General features: G+C 35.4%; 2 protein-coding genes across 2 annotated transcripts in view; both read right to left on the bottom strand.

The window, feature by feature from the left end:
- Positions 1 to 1,662: 1,662 nt before the first annotated feature.
- On the bottom strand, positions 1,663 to 7,959 carry LOC129101017 (derlin-2-like). The gene is made up of 7 exons (XM_054610597.1): positions 7,870 to 7,959; positions 5,826 to 5,891; positions 5,659 to 5,732; positions 5,479 to 5,572; positions 3,133 to 3,328; positions 2,628 to 2,718; positions 1,663 to 2,283 (listed from the first exon to the last, which is right to left on the bottom strand). Exons 1-7 carry the CDS (start codon positions 7,957 to 7,959, stop codon positions 2,199 to 2,201), a joined length of 696 nt encoding a protein of 231 aa, XP_054466572.1. The 3' UTR covers positions 1,663 to 2,198.
- A 1,091-nt stretch (positions 7,960 to 9,050) lies between these two features.
- Positions 9,051 to 14,704, bottom strand: part of mmp11a (matrix metallopeptidase 11a) — a 29,275-nt gene continuing 23,621 nt past the window's right edge. The window contains exons 6-8 of the mRNA XM_054610596.1: positions 14,321 to 14,525; positions 13,005 to 13,265; positions 9,051 to 11,670 (exon numbers count right to left, since the gene is read on the bottom strand). Coding sequence (XP_054466571.1) covers positions 11,552 to 11,670; positions 13,005 to 13,265; positions 14,321 to 14,525 — 585 coding nt within the window. The 3' untranslated portion in view covers positions 9,051 to 11,551. The remainder of the gene's footprint in view (positions 11,671 to 13,004; positions 13,266 to 14,320; positions 14,526 to 14,704) is intronic.

The following is a 14,704-nucleotide window of genomic DNA, read 5'->3' on the forward strand; positions in this document are numbered from 1 at the left end:
CTAAAGCTAATTAAAAGTGACTTAACGACTTGAAAGTTAAAGTTAAAGGTTGCAAATTTATATAAGATTTCTCTCTGATTTGGCAAAACCACAAAAAATAAGCCATGACCGTCGGCTGGGTAGAGTGTGGCAGGATGTAGGCTGCTGTCCGGATATTTAATGGCTGAAAAAATGAGGAGTGTACTGTGGTGAGAGTCTGTTTTAAGCCATGCTAGTGGTTTGATGTGCTGTTGGCCCAATATTTTGTTCCAGATTGAAAAAGAATGTCTTCATTTTATTGCCATGAAATGTAATAACTCTGGTGAATCCTCTGCCTAAATGCAGCCTCTCACAGCTGCTAGTGTCTCTGCAGACTTTTAGTTAAATATGTAAAGTCTTATCTTTATAATGTGAAATAAACAGGTCAGTTCTGTAGAGAAAAGGAAAGTTTACCTGGAAGACTGACTAAAGAAAAGAACCTTGAAAGGACCTCAACCTCTTCTTTTATGCAAATTACAATTTCATTTGATGAACATATTCACAGTTTAATTTACAATATTATTCAGAAAAATTGCAATTAGATATTTGCCTCAAATCTTTCAGCTCTTGTTTTTTGTCTTTGTTGTTAATTAATTCTTTATTTTCTGACCCATAATAATCTTCACTCTCAAGTCTCCTTTCTTGACTTCATACTCATCAGTTGTGTTGTCATGAGGGATGATGAAGTGTTTGGTTGCCGGGCGACCCACAGAGACTTTGTTTTTTGCGTGTTTTTCTTGTGCTAAGCAATTTCCATTTTGTCGGCCAGTGTTTGACCCACAAAGGCAGCGGGTGAAAGTGCAGAGTGAGCAGACGGGCTGATGGGAATTCAGGCCGTCGGCAGTTCTGCAGCGACACAACAGAAGAGAGAGAGTTATGATGAGTCGGTTCTTCATACGCAGGAACACAGAGTTCACACGAAAAAGACAATATTCCCTCTAAGCTGTTTGCATTGCTAATGAAATGAAGAGTATACATGCAGCTTATCAGAGCTACAATTTATAACTGTTTAATAATCTTTATTGACTAATAGTTAAACAAGTTTCACAATAAAATTAGGACTGCAAAGAATACAGCTTCATCTCATTAACTTCACGTCCCCATAATGTATACGTCATACGCATAATTCCAGTGGTGAACCCTCGTTGTCGCCGTTCCTTCAAATTCTGTATTTTTACAAGCTTCTTTTTGTAAAAAAATACTCATTTTTCAAAAGTGCTGTATTTATGTTGAAATAATGCTCCTAAAACCTGAGTAATATCGGCATTTTTCTCATGTTTTCATTGAAAAATGCTCCAAATTCAGAATTTTTAAACTAAATATCAGGTTTACATGACGCTTATGAAATTCAGAATATTGTTCGATATCAGTGTGCAATGGTTTTATTGGCAGGTTTGTGATTTTATCGACATTGATGAACATTGGAGAATCAAAAGAAACGTGTTTGTGGTCGTCAACATAATTCTGTTAAACGTTGTATGAGACAGAATCATTTCAACTCAAAGGTCCTCTTACTGGGTTTTTACTCATTCTATGATCTTCAGAAACAGGTTACAACTTTACCTTTTATAATATCACTCATTGTCACGTGACTATGTGACATCCTTAGGTCACATGATGACCCCTGATACACGGTAGAAAGCTCCTTAAAGTGGACCTTTAAAAGTTTCTGTTTACAGTCAGTGTTTTATATCTTCCTGACCGCCAAATGACGTCGCTTTTGCACTGGACAACTCTGGAAGAGTCAGGAAGAATTCATAGAACCGTGGTTACAATCGTAACTCCCATTTTATCTTTCTTATAAACCCGTTGAGTGCAGTTCAAAACCTGAATTGTTTACATCCATGTTTACATGCTAGCAGTCTTCTTCTTCACTTCCTTTAATGGTGCAATACTGTGATCTTGGCACACTATCACCACCTGTTGGCAGGCCTGTTGATCGTGGATGCAAACAAAATAAAATACCCATAATCCTTTGAAATTTGGTGTCATTGCTTGTTTTTTAAAAATAATGCTTTCTGTCCAATATGTGATGAATTAATATATTCATGATTCTGACTTGCAGTTCGGTTCATATACGTCTAAACTGTCCTCTGCAAAGACTCGGGGCTCCACAGATCCTCCTCCTCCTCTTCCTGTCTCGTCTGATTTATCCAGACCTTCGGGGGTTCTTGTGTCTTTTAGTCGTGCAGCTCATCGTCGTCCTGCTGCTCGTCGTGGAGGAGGTCGTAGTCTGGGTCCTCTGGTCGGTCAAACAAAGACCGTCTGAGAGAAGAGAACGAGGTCACATGATCTTATTTCCTAAATAAGATAAAAACAATTATCCCGTCCCTAAAGCATCCCCTGCTTTATGGTCTGTTTGACTCTAAATGGAGCATCATTTACTAAATGAACATCATGCTGTATTGAAGAAGACTTGAAACTAGAGATTGAGACCATAAACTCATGTTTACAATGTTTACTGAGGGAATAAATCAAGAGAGAAGTAGAGTCATTTTCTCATAGACTTCTATACAACCAGAGGAGTCGCCCCCTGATGGACAGGAGAGAGAATGCAGCTTTAAGACATGGAAAAGTTAAAACACAGTGAGATGAAATCTGGTTCTTACAGGAGTTCCGGCGTCGTCAGCAGCTTCCTTCCTCCCGGCTGGTTTGGAAACACGTCTTCCAGGAAGTAGTACATGTGACCGACACTGATACCTAATGAAAACACACACATCAGTGAGACACACACACACACACACACACACACACACACACACACACACACACACACACACACACACACACACGCTGAAGATTACTTTAACTCTGAATCCCACAAACATTGTTCTGCTGCCACTAGAGCGCCAAATGTGGATTAATCCGCCGCTGAAAATAATCCCCAACAAATGTCACCATTGCCTCTTGTTCGTTTGGTTAAAAACCTACAAAGACCAGCTGTTTTAGGAAATTACTAAGACTTAAGAAATATGTATATTTATTTTCAAGATTGGCGTCTTTACTAGGAACCAATGGGCTTGGAGCTCAGAAGAAGAAGAAGAAGAAGAATCCTAGATTAATAGAACAAAGTCTGGTTTCATCAGATGTTGTTGGTGTTTTGGGTTCTCGTACCTAGGAGGTCGACCACAACTGAGTTTCCGAGCAGAAGCGAGAACCCGGTGAGAACCCAGGGGAGGAACGGAGCCCGGAAGTTCAGGAGGCCAAAGAAGTTCATGTGGACCAGCGGATGTCTTCTACTCCACACGTAGACCAGCATGATGATGAAGGCCTGACCCAGGAAGAAGACGTTGGCGAACACACCGAACAGCTGAGGACTTCAGGTTAAATTCAACTAATATCACCTTTTGGTTTCAGTTTCTCAAAAAGGTAAAAAAAAAAAACTGATCTGGTGCCAGAAAAAACCTCATCAAGTCAAACACGAGCTGGTGAAGAAGCAGAAAGCTAGAAAGAAACTTTACAGAAGGAACTCTGGTTAAAATTAACAAGTAAATAGAAATATCTTCTCTCTTATCTCATGTATATGGAAGACCAATGCTGCCAGAAGGGACAAATTAAATTAAAGTTAGCGTTGATATTCTGAATTATACATTTATATTGGTCATCGCATTTTTTTATTTGTATGCCCATTCACACACAACTACCTTCCCTGACCCCTTTTTTCTTTCTTTTTAATTATAATTTACCTTTTTTTCCCCTCCTAAATACCTGTTTTACTCTACTACAAAAAAATTGTTTTTTTTCATTCATTTTCATTTCTTTTTTGTTAAATTATTGATAAACCATATACAAAAAAACACAACGGGACCCCCTCCCTAAGTAACTAAAACAAGCTGGGGTTGACAAAAGTAAAAACAATTACGAATAATTACTAATAATTAGTAAATCTGTATGTCGAGATTATGAGTCATAGTCAGGAACTACAAAGTCCAAAAATTAGACCTATTTTCTAAAATATGTTGAAAAAGTAAATCAATATCATGAGTAAAATTATGATTTACTAAGAAAATAGTTTAACTTATGAAATTAAAATAAATATTTATTTCCTATTATATCATTTTACTGAAGAAGTTGTACTGCACTATTGACTTTCTATGGCTGATTACATTTTTTTAAATATTGAATCTCAATTTTGACTTATTAATGCAAAATGAATTACCGTTGACCTGTTAATATTTCTGGCATTATCCATTTCCGCCTCCAGAATTGTTACATAACAAAAGACAAATATGTAAATTACTCAACATTAATCACTTGATGACACGATGTATTTATCAAACTAAAGTCCTAAAACTTAAACACTTATGAAAGGTTCTCTTCAGTTTACTGTTTACCGAATGCTAAACCCTTTCAAAATAAAAGCCAACCTTCTCATGCTACCGTCCTGATAAACACACTGAACACTGATATAACAGCAGAATCAAACCTGCTTTTAATAAAACATCAGTGAAACATCAGTCGGCTCCAGACAAACCTGTAAACCAGAACGCTGACCGTTTCACAGCGTAGAACAAACACCACCACGGATTCATTAACGGAATGTGAACCAGAGCTTCTGGCTACAAACTGCTGAGCATCGACCAAAAAAACAGACTTTCTGCACGTTCAGTAGCTGGTTTCACGCTTTTAGACAGTCGGCGTCCTGATTTATGAGTCTAATTAAAGAAAACCGCCCTCGGCATGAAGAAGAAAAAAAATACTGACATTTTAAAAGAGGAAGTCATAAAGATTATGCACTTTAAAGGATCAGTTCACCCAAATTACAAACAACATTTCACCAGTCGACTCTGGTAGAATCTAAACCTGAAGATAGTTTGATGAGCTGGTTTCATTTGTGTATTTTTTAGGGAAGCCTTGCTTAGATTTATGTCATTATTTGTGATGGAATCAAAAAAAGAAATCAATATTTTAAATCTCTTGACTGGATATTCACTGAGGACAGATTTCATGGTAGAACTCAAACAATTCAGGTCAATTAATTAATTAAATTAATCAATAAGTAAATGGAAAGAAGATGAAAAAAATTCTGCAACTATTATTCATAATCAATTAGTGTTTTTTTAAGTACATTTTTTTGTTATATTTTACAGAGTTTATTAAGGTGCACTGTTCCCATTTAATAACCAATAAATAAATCAATAAATAATTAAATTATGAATAAAAGTTATGTTGTTAATATTGAAAAAATTATAAAAAACTTGAATGAACATTTTTCGTAAAAATGTACAGACAAAATTGTTAATTAATTGAGAAAATAATATGAAGGCTGATGGATAATGGAAATAATCATTAGTTGCACCTTGGGGTGTCACCGTCTACGAGTATTGACAATAACCGTTCTATAAAAAAAAATGACATTTTGATATTTGATATGATAATATTGTGTAAATAAGGAACTATCTAAGGAAGTGAACACAGCGGTAGTTCAAGCATCACTACAGTAAATATCTTAAAGGATACAGTCATAACGATTCCTCCAAACAGGAACATGAAAACAAAATCCGCCGTCCTTCCCCGGAAACATCCTTCCTCCAGCATCCGACAGTATCGATACCTTAGCTGAGTTAAGGGCTCTGCATTATTAGACTATTCTGGTATTTATTATAGCATAAACGTAGATATTCATTCACAAAAAGATACAGAAAGATGATGTTGAACAGGAAACTGAATCCCACAGAACCAAAGAAGAGGAAGCTGGTTATCAGGCGCCATATCTGAAAGAGAGAGACATTAAAAATAATGTATTTATAATAATAAAGTACCATACAGACGTGTTTTAAATGTATTAATTTGTTAATAAATGTCACCTGATATCTTCTGATGATGAGGTCGGGGTTAAAGTAGAGCTGAAAGGGGCTGATGACCTCCAGTTGCTAAAGAAAATAACACACAGATCGATATTAATCAACAAGTTAGGTATCAATACATATTTATTTTACTTAAAGTCCCCTAATCATGCATTTAATATTAAATAACATTAATAAAAGGATGTTTTAAGTGTTAATTAATGTATTCATAACATATCCAACCCATCAATCTTAAACAGTTTAACTTATTTATTTTCTTTACACTACAACTGAAATTTTATTATATTTTGTCGTTTCAACTTTACCCTTCACTTCCACTACTTTCACTGCTGTTTTTTTACTCTTCAGTGGACAGTTTAAGTGCTTTCATCACATGATACTTAAATTAGTTCATCTACATTTAGTTATAACTCAGTGAATGACCTCATCTATCAGTTTAACTACTTTCAGAGCTTTCACTTCACTTTAACTGTCACTTCAACTGCTTTCACACAAAATATATCAAGTCACATATCAACTAATTTCATTTTTTTTACTCTTAACAGTTAAACTATTTTCAAATGTTATACTTAATGTGTGTTAAAAAAGTACTTTTGTCGCTTACAACTTTCCTGACGCTTCAACTGCTTTCATCCGGTAAAAATCAGCTGACATTTACAGACTACCGACTATATTCAGTTATTCCAAATCAACTTAAATCACAACTACTTTCAACTGTTGTTTTTTCCTCTGGAACTGACACTTCAACTGCTTTCATCTAACGCTGTTAAATTAATTCAACTGCACTCATTGATTCCACTTCACTTAACAGCTCTTTGTTCACTTCTTTCCCTTCAACTGAAACTTTGGTCAATAATGAACCTTTAACTGACACATCAACTGCTTTACAACTTCTAAAGACGCCTCAATTCCTTTCAGTGTTTACACTTAAGGTTCGGCGTTATCGTCATTATTCAAAACAGGATTGCACAACTTTATACACACATACATTAAAATTAAATATTTTAAATTAGAATATTATAAAGCAATAAAAAACAACAAATTATAAAAAACATCACAAAGGAAGTTTATAAGGAATATATATATATATATATATATATATATATATATATATATATATATATATATACACACACTCACAAAGATTATATACAATATGTTCAATACACTTAAAACGTAAACTGTTATTTCAAATTAATACTTTGACAAGTAAGTAAGTTCATTTTTAAACTTTCATACATCTCAACAAGAGTTTTATAACATTTCAAATCAATTTAACTTGTTTATATTGTTTCAAAAGCTCAAAAGACTCATTTTTAAGTTATTTAAAATGTTTTCAAATGCAAATTTTCACGAAATTTAGCTTTTTCTAGTTGACGAACATGTTTATTTCTCATTAAATGTATTAAGAAAGCATCACATGACCGAAACTGTTTGCTGCTCAGTGTTACTTCAGTTTATTTAACATTAAAACAACATTAGATAAATAACAACAACAACAACATAACAAGTAGTTTGATTGTGAATTGAATGTTAACAAATTAATTTAGAAATTAATATTTTCTACTTTATCTAAATAATAGTTTTTTGCCTGATCAGAGCTTGGAGGTCAGAGTTTAAACTCTGTTGTTTGTTGTTGTTGTTGTCATTGTTGTTGTCGTTGTTGTTGTTGTCATTGTTGTTGTTGTTGTTGTTGTTGTCATTGTTGTTTGTTGTTGTCGTTGTTGTTGTTGTCATTGTTGTTGTCATTGTTGTTGTTGTCGTTGTTGTCGTCATTGTTGTTGTTGTTGTTGTTGTTGTTGTCATTGTTGTTGTCATTGTTGTTGTTGTTGTCATTGTTGTTGTCGTTGTTGTTGTTGTTGTCGTTGTTGTTGTCATTGTTGTTGTTGTTGTTGTCATTGTTGTTGTTGTCATTGTTGTTGTTGTTGTTGTCGTTGTTGTCATTGTTGTTGTTGTTGTTGTTGTTGTTGTCGTTGTTGTTGTTGTCATTGTTGTTGTTGTCATTGTTGTTGTTGTCGTTGTTGTTGTTGTTGTTGTTTCTTACCACGGCGGCGGTGGTGAGGACGCAGGCGGTCGTGTAGGCTCGGGTCACCACTGGGATCTGAAAGTACTCCTGAGTGAAGCTGAGAGCCATTGCTGCTGCTGCTGCTCACTGTCAGCCATGATTTACTCCCTGAGTGAACAGCACAGGCCCCGCCCCCTCTCTCTGCAGCAGCCAATCAGATCCACCCATCAATTAACACCATACAGCCCACATGTGGTAAACCTTTAACCCATTATAGTCACTTCTAAAGCGAATAAGTTAGAAAACAGATCCAGATATGTAGTTTAGAAATTACTTTTTTTCTGATATCCCCATATTTAATCCTAGTGATATTATATTTATTATTTATTTATATATTTATGTACTTGTTTATTTATTTATTTATCATTATTATCATTTTTGAAGTTTGTGAAATATAATTTGTATTAAAGTTTTTTTTTAAAGTGATATAACTATAAAAAAATAGATAATAATGATAATTGCACAACAAAAATCAGATGAATAAAATCTTATATAATAAAATGAAATAAAAAGCCCAGGTAATTAAACAAAAACGTTGTGAATGAGAATGTATTTAGTTAAATGATCAATTTCTGACTTTAAATTGCCTCAAAATTCACAATTCAAAGCTCAGAGTTCGTTAATATATTACCATCTATATTCATAAATTAAATAATTGATGATTCAGTCTATAAAATGTATAATTATAATAAAATATATAATAATAATTGTTTTTTTACAACATTGTTTTTTTTAATTTTTAAATTAGCTTTATAGTGAAATGTTTAAAAATCATTCAAATATTTAATATCTCATTTCTAAGTCTAATATTTAATGAATATGGTGTTTTTAAGCAACAAAAAAAAAAACATTTATCAGTAATGCTGAAAATATTATTAAGATTTTGCTGGAAAGTAATCTTATGTCTTCCCACCAGTTAAATTCATATAAATCAGTATATATATTTATTTTACATCCATATTTTTCTCATAATCAGCACATAAATCGAAGTGTGGTCAAAAATGATTGTATTTCACTTTGCACAACAGGTAAAAATGCATTATAAAAACCTTAATTAATTATTTGAATTTTCTTTAGTAAATCAGCTTTAATCTCTCCAGACACGGCATCGTTTGTGAAAAAGATTATGATTTTTATTAATAAGAAAACAATATGCAGTTCATACATTTCAATGTACAGGTACAAGGCTACAGGTACAAAAAAAAAAAAAACAATATTCAAAGACATGTATGTACATCAAACTTGTGCTGAGTTGTTTGTGTATAAATATTCGTTCACTGATTAACACTTGAGTTGTAGAAATAATTCAAACAACAGCAACAAAGTCTGAACGATGAAAACGATAACGACTCGTCAGCGTCCTGCACTGAAGCCTAACATCTGATGAACACCACAGTCTCTACTGAGCCTTCACCTCTCTACTGCTGCAACCGGGACGCAGAGGTTCTCAACCCGGGGGACCGGACCCACAAAGAGGTCAGAACATGAGTTTACCAGGTCCGTGAGATCCTTTAACTCTCATTGGCTGAAATCCAACATATATGTGTATTTAGTAGTGTAGTTGATGGATTCAGGTCCTAGTCTTGACATTTTATTGCAAGGTATTTGAATTATACAGATTGTTTTACACGTTTGCAGAGTGACTGCCCTCTACTGGTAGCAATTTAATGTAGCTACTAGCCAGGCTTCATATTTGGAGGCAGCTTTTGAAGAGTAGCCGTTACCCTCTTTCAGTTAGCCGATGAATAACGATAATCACAATAACAGAGAGCGTGCTAGCAAGTCTAAATGTTAAAGTAACACAGACCGAACCCTGCAGTTAATGTGCTGCTTTTTATGTTAAAAGGCTTCTTTTTTCAGGGGAAAAGGTACTTCAGCAAAAAAGGGTTTTAGTTACTCTTAAAGTAAAAGTACCAGTACAACAGTGTAGAAAAAATACTCTTTTACAAGTAAAAGTCCTGCATAATTTAAAATAAAGTACTGAATTATTTTCAGCAAAATGTGCTTTAAGTATGTTGTTTTTTGTAAACTTACAGTTACAAAATGTTAAATTAATATGTTTTAATCTCAAATGTTTTTCTCAACAGTAATTAAAAAAGTCTCTGAAATGTGGTGGAATAGTTAAAGTAGTAGAAAATGGAAATACTCCATTTAAATACAAGTAACTCAAAATTATATTTGAGTTAATGTTTTTCAACCAGCTGGTAATATTTATCATAACTTTAGACTTTGTCTTTGCATCAACAGATTGAAAGTTAAACTCTCCGGAGGTCGAGAACCGCTGATTCCTGCAGCAGCTTCTGTCCCTGAATGTGTCAAACCGACCGACCTGAATAGAGCACCACGTTAATGTTACAGATAACCAACGACTTCATCGAGCAAACAACATGTGAGATAGATAGAAACTTAATATGAGGAAGTATCTCCTGCAGGGTGACGGAGTTGCACTCTAGGTGGAGCCCTGGAGCTTTTCTTTAAACCGTCCCAGCAGAGCGCTGAGGGATCGAACATCATCTCACATGTTGGAAGAGTGACATCAAAACATGAAACAACAGGGATGTTATCTTCCTTCTTCTTCCCAACATGAATATATCCACATTGTGTGAAATGCAAATGTTTTTGTGTTTGTCTGGGAATAAAAAGGAGGTCATTTTTTTGTCTAAAATCAAAAGAAAAAAAAATATTGAGGTGTTTGCAGACTTAATCTTCTTCCTGAAACCTTGTTCATTTGCCAAAATAAGAAAAATAAATACATTACTTTATCTAAAACACTTGAAACGCATTCAAATATCTGTTTGATGCCCAAAGAGGACAAATTATTCAATAGTGAATTGGTGCAACCGTATATCTTGTCGATGAAATCACACCTTTTCTTTTGGTGCATATTATCTAGAAATTCAGATAAAATTTGCGCTACATTTTTGACTACACAGCATGAGAGCAGGATGCTCAGCTGATTGGAGCCCAAACAAGTCGGTCAAAATTACAAAAACCCTTCATGCAGCTTTCCAAAAACTTAAAAGTGAAAGAGCAACTTAGAAAGACAAAAACAATGTGTTCATATGTTGTGACTCAGGGTCAGCGATGAGTCAGAGTGGCAATAAAATCAACTGCGTCTGACGTTTGTTTACCATCATCATGTCGAATGATTTCTGGGTTTTAAAGGCGTAATAAACATCTGCCTCCTGCAGATTTAAGGTTGATGTCACTCTTCAAACACTTCGAGGATCAGAGAGTTCGTCAATGATGAAAAACACAAGACATCGAAATGAAAAACATCCTCAAACAGTCTGAACTGGTTACGTCTGCAAAAACCAACACCAGTTGAAAATCTCATATTTCAGGCTCAAAGACAGGAAGTGATGCGGTGATGTGGTGTCACACGTCGTTAACACGTCGGCCCAGATTCTCAGCCTTATGGTAACAAAAAAACAAATGTGCAAAATAAATACGAGTATAGCTGCACAGGAGGTGCCGAGTCTGAGGAAACATTACTTGGTTTTCCTGAGAAGAAGGTGAGATTTCAATAAAAGGTGTAAAAGCAAAAGACGGGTTTAAAGGAATCCGCAGGATGAAAACACAAACGTCTCTGCTCCAGAAACTCCTCTTCATGGTCAAATAAAAACAGATCCTGTTGATGTGGTTCTCCAGAGTTAAGGACTCACACGTTTCTACAGCCGAAAAAATCCATGCCGATGTAGCGCGGGTATCCCTCCAGAGAGTTCATGCCGACGGGGTCGAACTTCCAGTACTGTCGACCGCGGATGAAGTGAGCGTAGCCTGAAGGACAGAACAGCACATGGCGAGTGTAAGAAATGTTTAATTTGGGTTTATTTGGGTTTAAAATAAGTTAACGTTTGCAGGTTTTTGTGATGAATTGATAATTGATTTGGAAAAAACGGCATCAGTTTAAAGAACTTTGTGATTTTTGTATTCATGTTCCAGAGCGAATAAAAATGAGTTTAGGAATCCTAAAATGTCATGAATTCACTAGTTTGTGGGCGTTTTGATCAGAAGTAGCCGGACAGATGACCAGGACAGTGAACTTGTTGCCTACTATTCAATTTTATTCATATAAAAATCATAAATTTGCCTTAAAAGGTTTAAAATCTGTACAGAACATTAGAGCAGGTAGCCCTGAAGTTAAGTAATCATTCCTTCAAACTGTCATTTGTTGCTATTTATGCACCCAAAGTACAACAAATTAGTTTTTAATCATCCTTTCGCTTTGTTCATTGATAACAGAGAAAAGTGGATTTTGCACCGTTTGATTGAACTGATTGAAGTGATGTAAATAAAGGAACCAGTCAGCTGGATTTCAGGTGATTTAGCATTTACCTGTTGACGTGATTCTCCACAGTTAAAGAGATATCTTTTTTCAACAGTGTGCAATATTCTTTTCATTTATCTATGCTCAAAATAACTTTTTACTACTTTTCCAATATCATTGATAATATCTATCTCAATATCACGCTCAATATACATAAGATAAGATAAGATAAGATAAGATAAGATAAGATAAGATAAGATAAGATAATCCTTTATTAGTCCTGCAGCGGGGACATTTGCAGGATTACAGCAGCAGAGAGGATAGTGCAAACAAGAGACATAAGTAAAAAAACAAGATCAAAACAAGTATTATAAATAAGTAATTACACAGTAAAGAATATTAAATAAGTAAGTAAAAAAAGTAAGAAAAAATCCACATAGGCACTGTTATTAGTATCACTTCTTATAGACTTTATGTTTTTACTCTTGTATTTAATATTTTACTTTTTCTATTTTATTTTATTTTTTATTTTAGTTATTTATCTTACTCTTATATTTTGCAGTGGTGTCAGTGTTTCTTTTACACGTTATCAGTTTTATTCTATTGTTTTTTTGTTATTCTTCTGTTGTAATCTTTATTGACACTCTGGCACAGCTATTTCCTTCAGGATTAATAAAGTTATATCTTATCTTATCTTATCTTAATACAAGTGTGCATGTAAACGTAGTCATTGTAAACATACTTGGAGTATCTAAATCCCATTGTAACTCAAATATAAGCATGTTTAACCCCAAATAGATGGACAGATACTTCATTTATACCCAGAGGGGAAATAGATTTTTACCGTAGATGTCCCTGAAGGTGGCGTCCACGTCGTCGGGGATGCCGCTCCAGTCCTGCATGCTTCTTGGGTAGACGGACTCCACCCGGTTCTCTTTGGGGCTGAACCTCCAGTAGCTGCCCGACTTGAAGAAGTAGGTGTTGAAGTTGGAGTCGTGTCCCCAACGCAGCGCCGCCTGGATCCCCGACACCGACAGACCCAGACTCCTGATGGACTCCGGACCCTTGATCTGCATCTCGGCATCAAACACCCAGTAGTTCTCACCTGGTCCGGGACAGAGAGAGAGAAGAGAGGGTGAGTGACGGACGCCATTCATTCCCTGTTGGTGGATCTCATTTAGAGATCCATTAAGTTGTTTTCAGACTTCAGAAAGTCTGGTTTAACTCCCAGTTTTCCTCCTAAAAATGTTAAGCCGATACGGAAAAGTGTCTCAAAACCTGCATTCTCTCTCCTGTCCATCAGGGGGCGACTCCTCTGGTTGTATAGAAGTCTATGAGAAAATGACTCTACTTCTCTCTTGATTTATTCCCTCAGTAAACATTGTAAACATGAGTTTATGGTCTCAATCTCTAGTTTCAAGTCTTCTTCAATACAGCATGATGTTCATTTAGTAAATGATGCTCCATTTAGAGTCAAACAGACCATAAAGCAGGGGATAACCTGCACACATGCCACAGTTTACAGAGATAATTTCATCCATCACAATATTATATTTTAAGTTATATATATTCTATTTATACCTATACTTTAACTTCTGCACTATTTTGTGTTTTATGTTTTGTATTCTCATATTTACTTGCGTGTTTTTCCTTTATATTGTATTTTGTAGTAGAATTGTTTCAGAGAACAAGGATTTTATTAACGACTTTGTGACCTGAAATGAACTTCTCTCCAGTATCACATTAAAAGTTTTAATCCCATTTCTGTTATGGAATGATCAGTCGGAGCTGCACTGAAGCAAAAAACTAAAAACCCAACCAGGAGTCAGAGGTTTGAATCCAGACGACATCTGTGTTTCCTGATGCTTTTGAGCATCACCTGAAGGTAACGTTAGCTCATGATAAAAGCTGTGTGTTTATCACATTAAGACAATGTAAAGAAAAGTGGTAGAAGAAGAGTAAACACACACATTCTACCTTTAACCACACCAGAAAGACTCATAATTGCAATAATTACCCGTCTCTGTGTTAATTAACATTTTACACCCGTTCAAACTTGCCCTTATAGTTCACCATGATCCATCTGCAGATGATCCCTGAAAAAGAATGTAAAACCCCACATAGCTCAGCTCAGCTCCAGCGTTTCCCTCGCTTGCCCACCTTGAAAGAACCAAATATTCCCCGCCTTGTCTTCAAAGGCGGCGTCGATGTTGTCGGGAATCCCCCTCCAGTGACGGGACGCCAGCGCCGGGTAACCGCCCTCCAGGTGCCCGTCCCGGATCCGCCACACGTAGCCCGACTTGAAGAAGAACAGCTCGCCTCGGATCATGGACACGGCGTCGAAGTCCGTCTGGCACGCGTCGGGCTGGAACGGAGGCAAAAGAGTAAAGTTTTATTTGATTGATCCAAATAAAACCAGAAATAAAAGTTTAAAAAGAGAAAGATTATGTGAAGTGGAACCTTTTTTTTCTCCACATCCACACAAAGATGACTTTATGTCTTTGACCCTCATTTATCATCTGTGGTTGTTTTATGATGTGGTGC

This window comes from Anoplopoma fimbria, chromosome 13 (genome assembly GCF_027596085.1).
Source record: "Anoplopoma fimbria isolate UVic2021 breed Golden Eagle Sablefish chromosome 13, Afim_UVic_2022, whole genome shotgun sequence".
In the NCBI taxonomy this organism is placed as follows: domain Eukaryota; kingdom Metazoa; phylum Chordata; class Actinopteri; order Perciformes; family Anoplopomatidae; genus Anoplopoma; species Anoplopoma fimbria.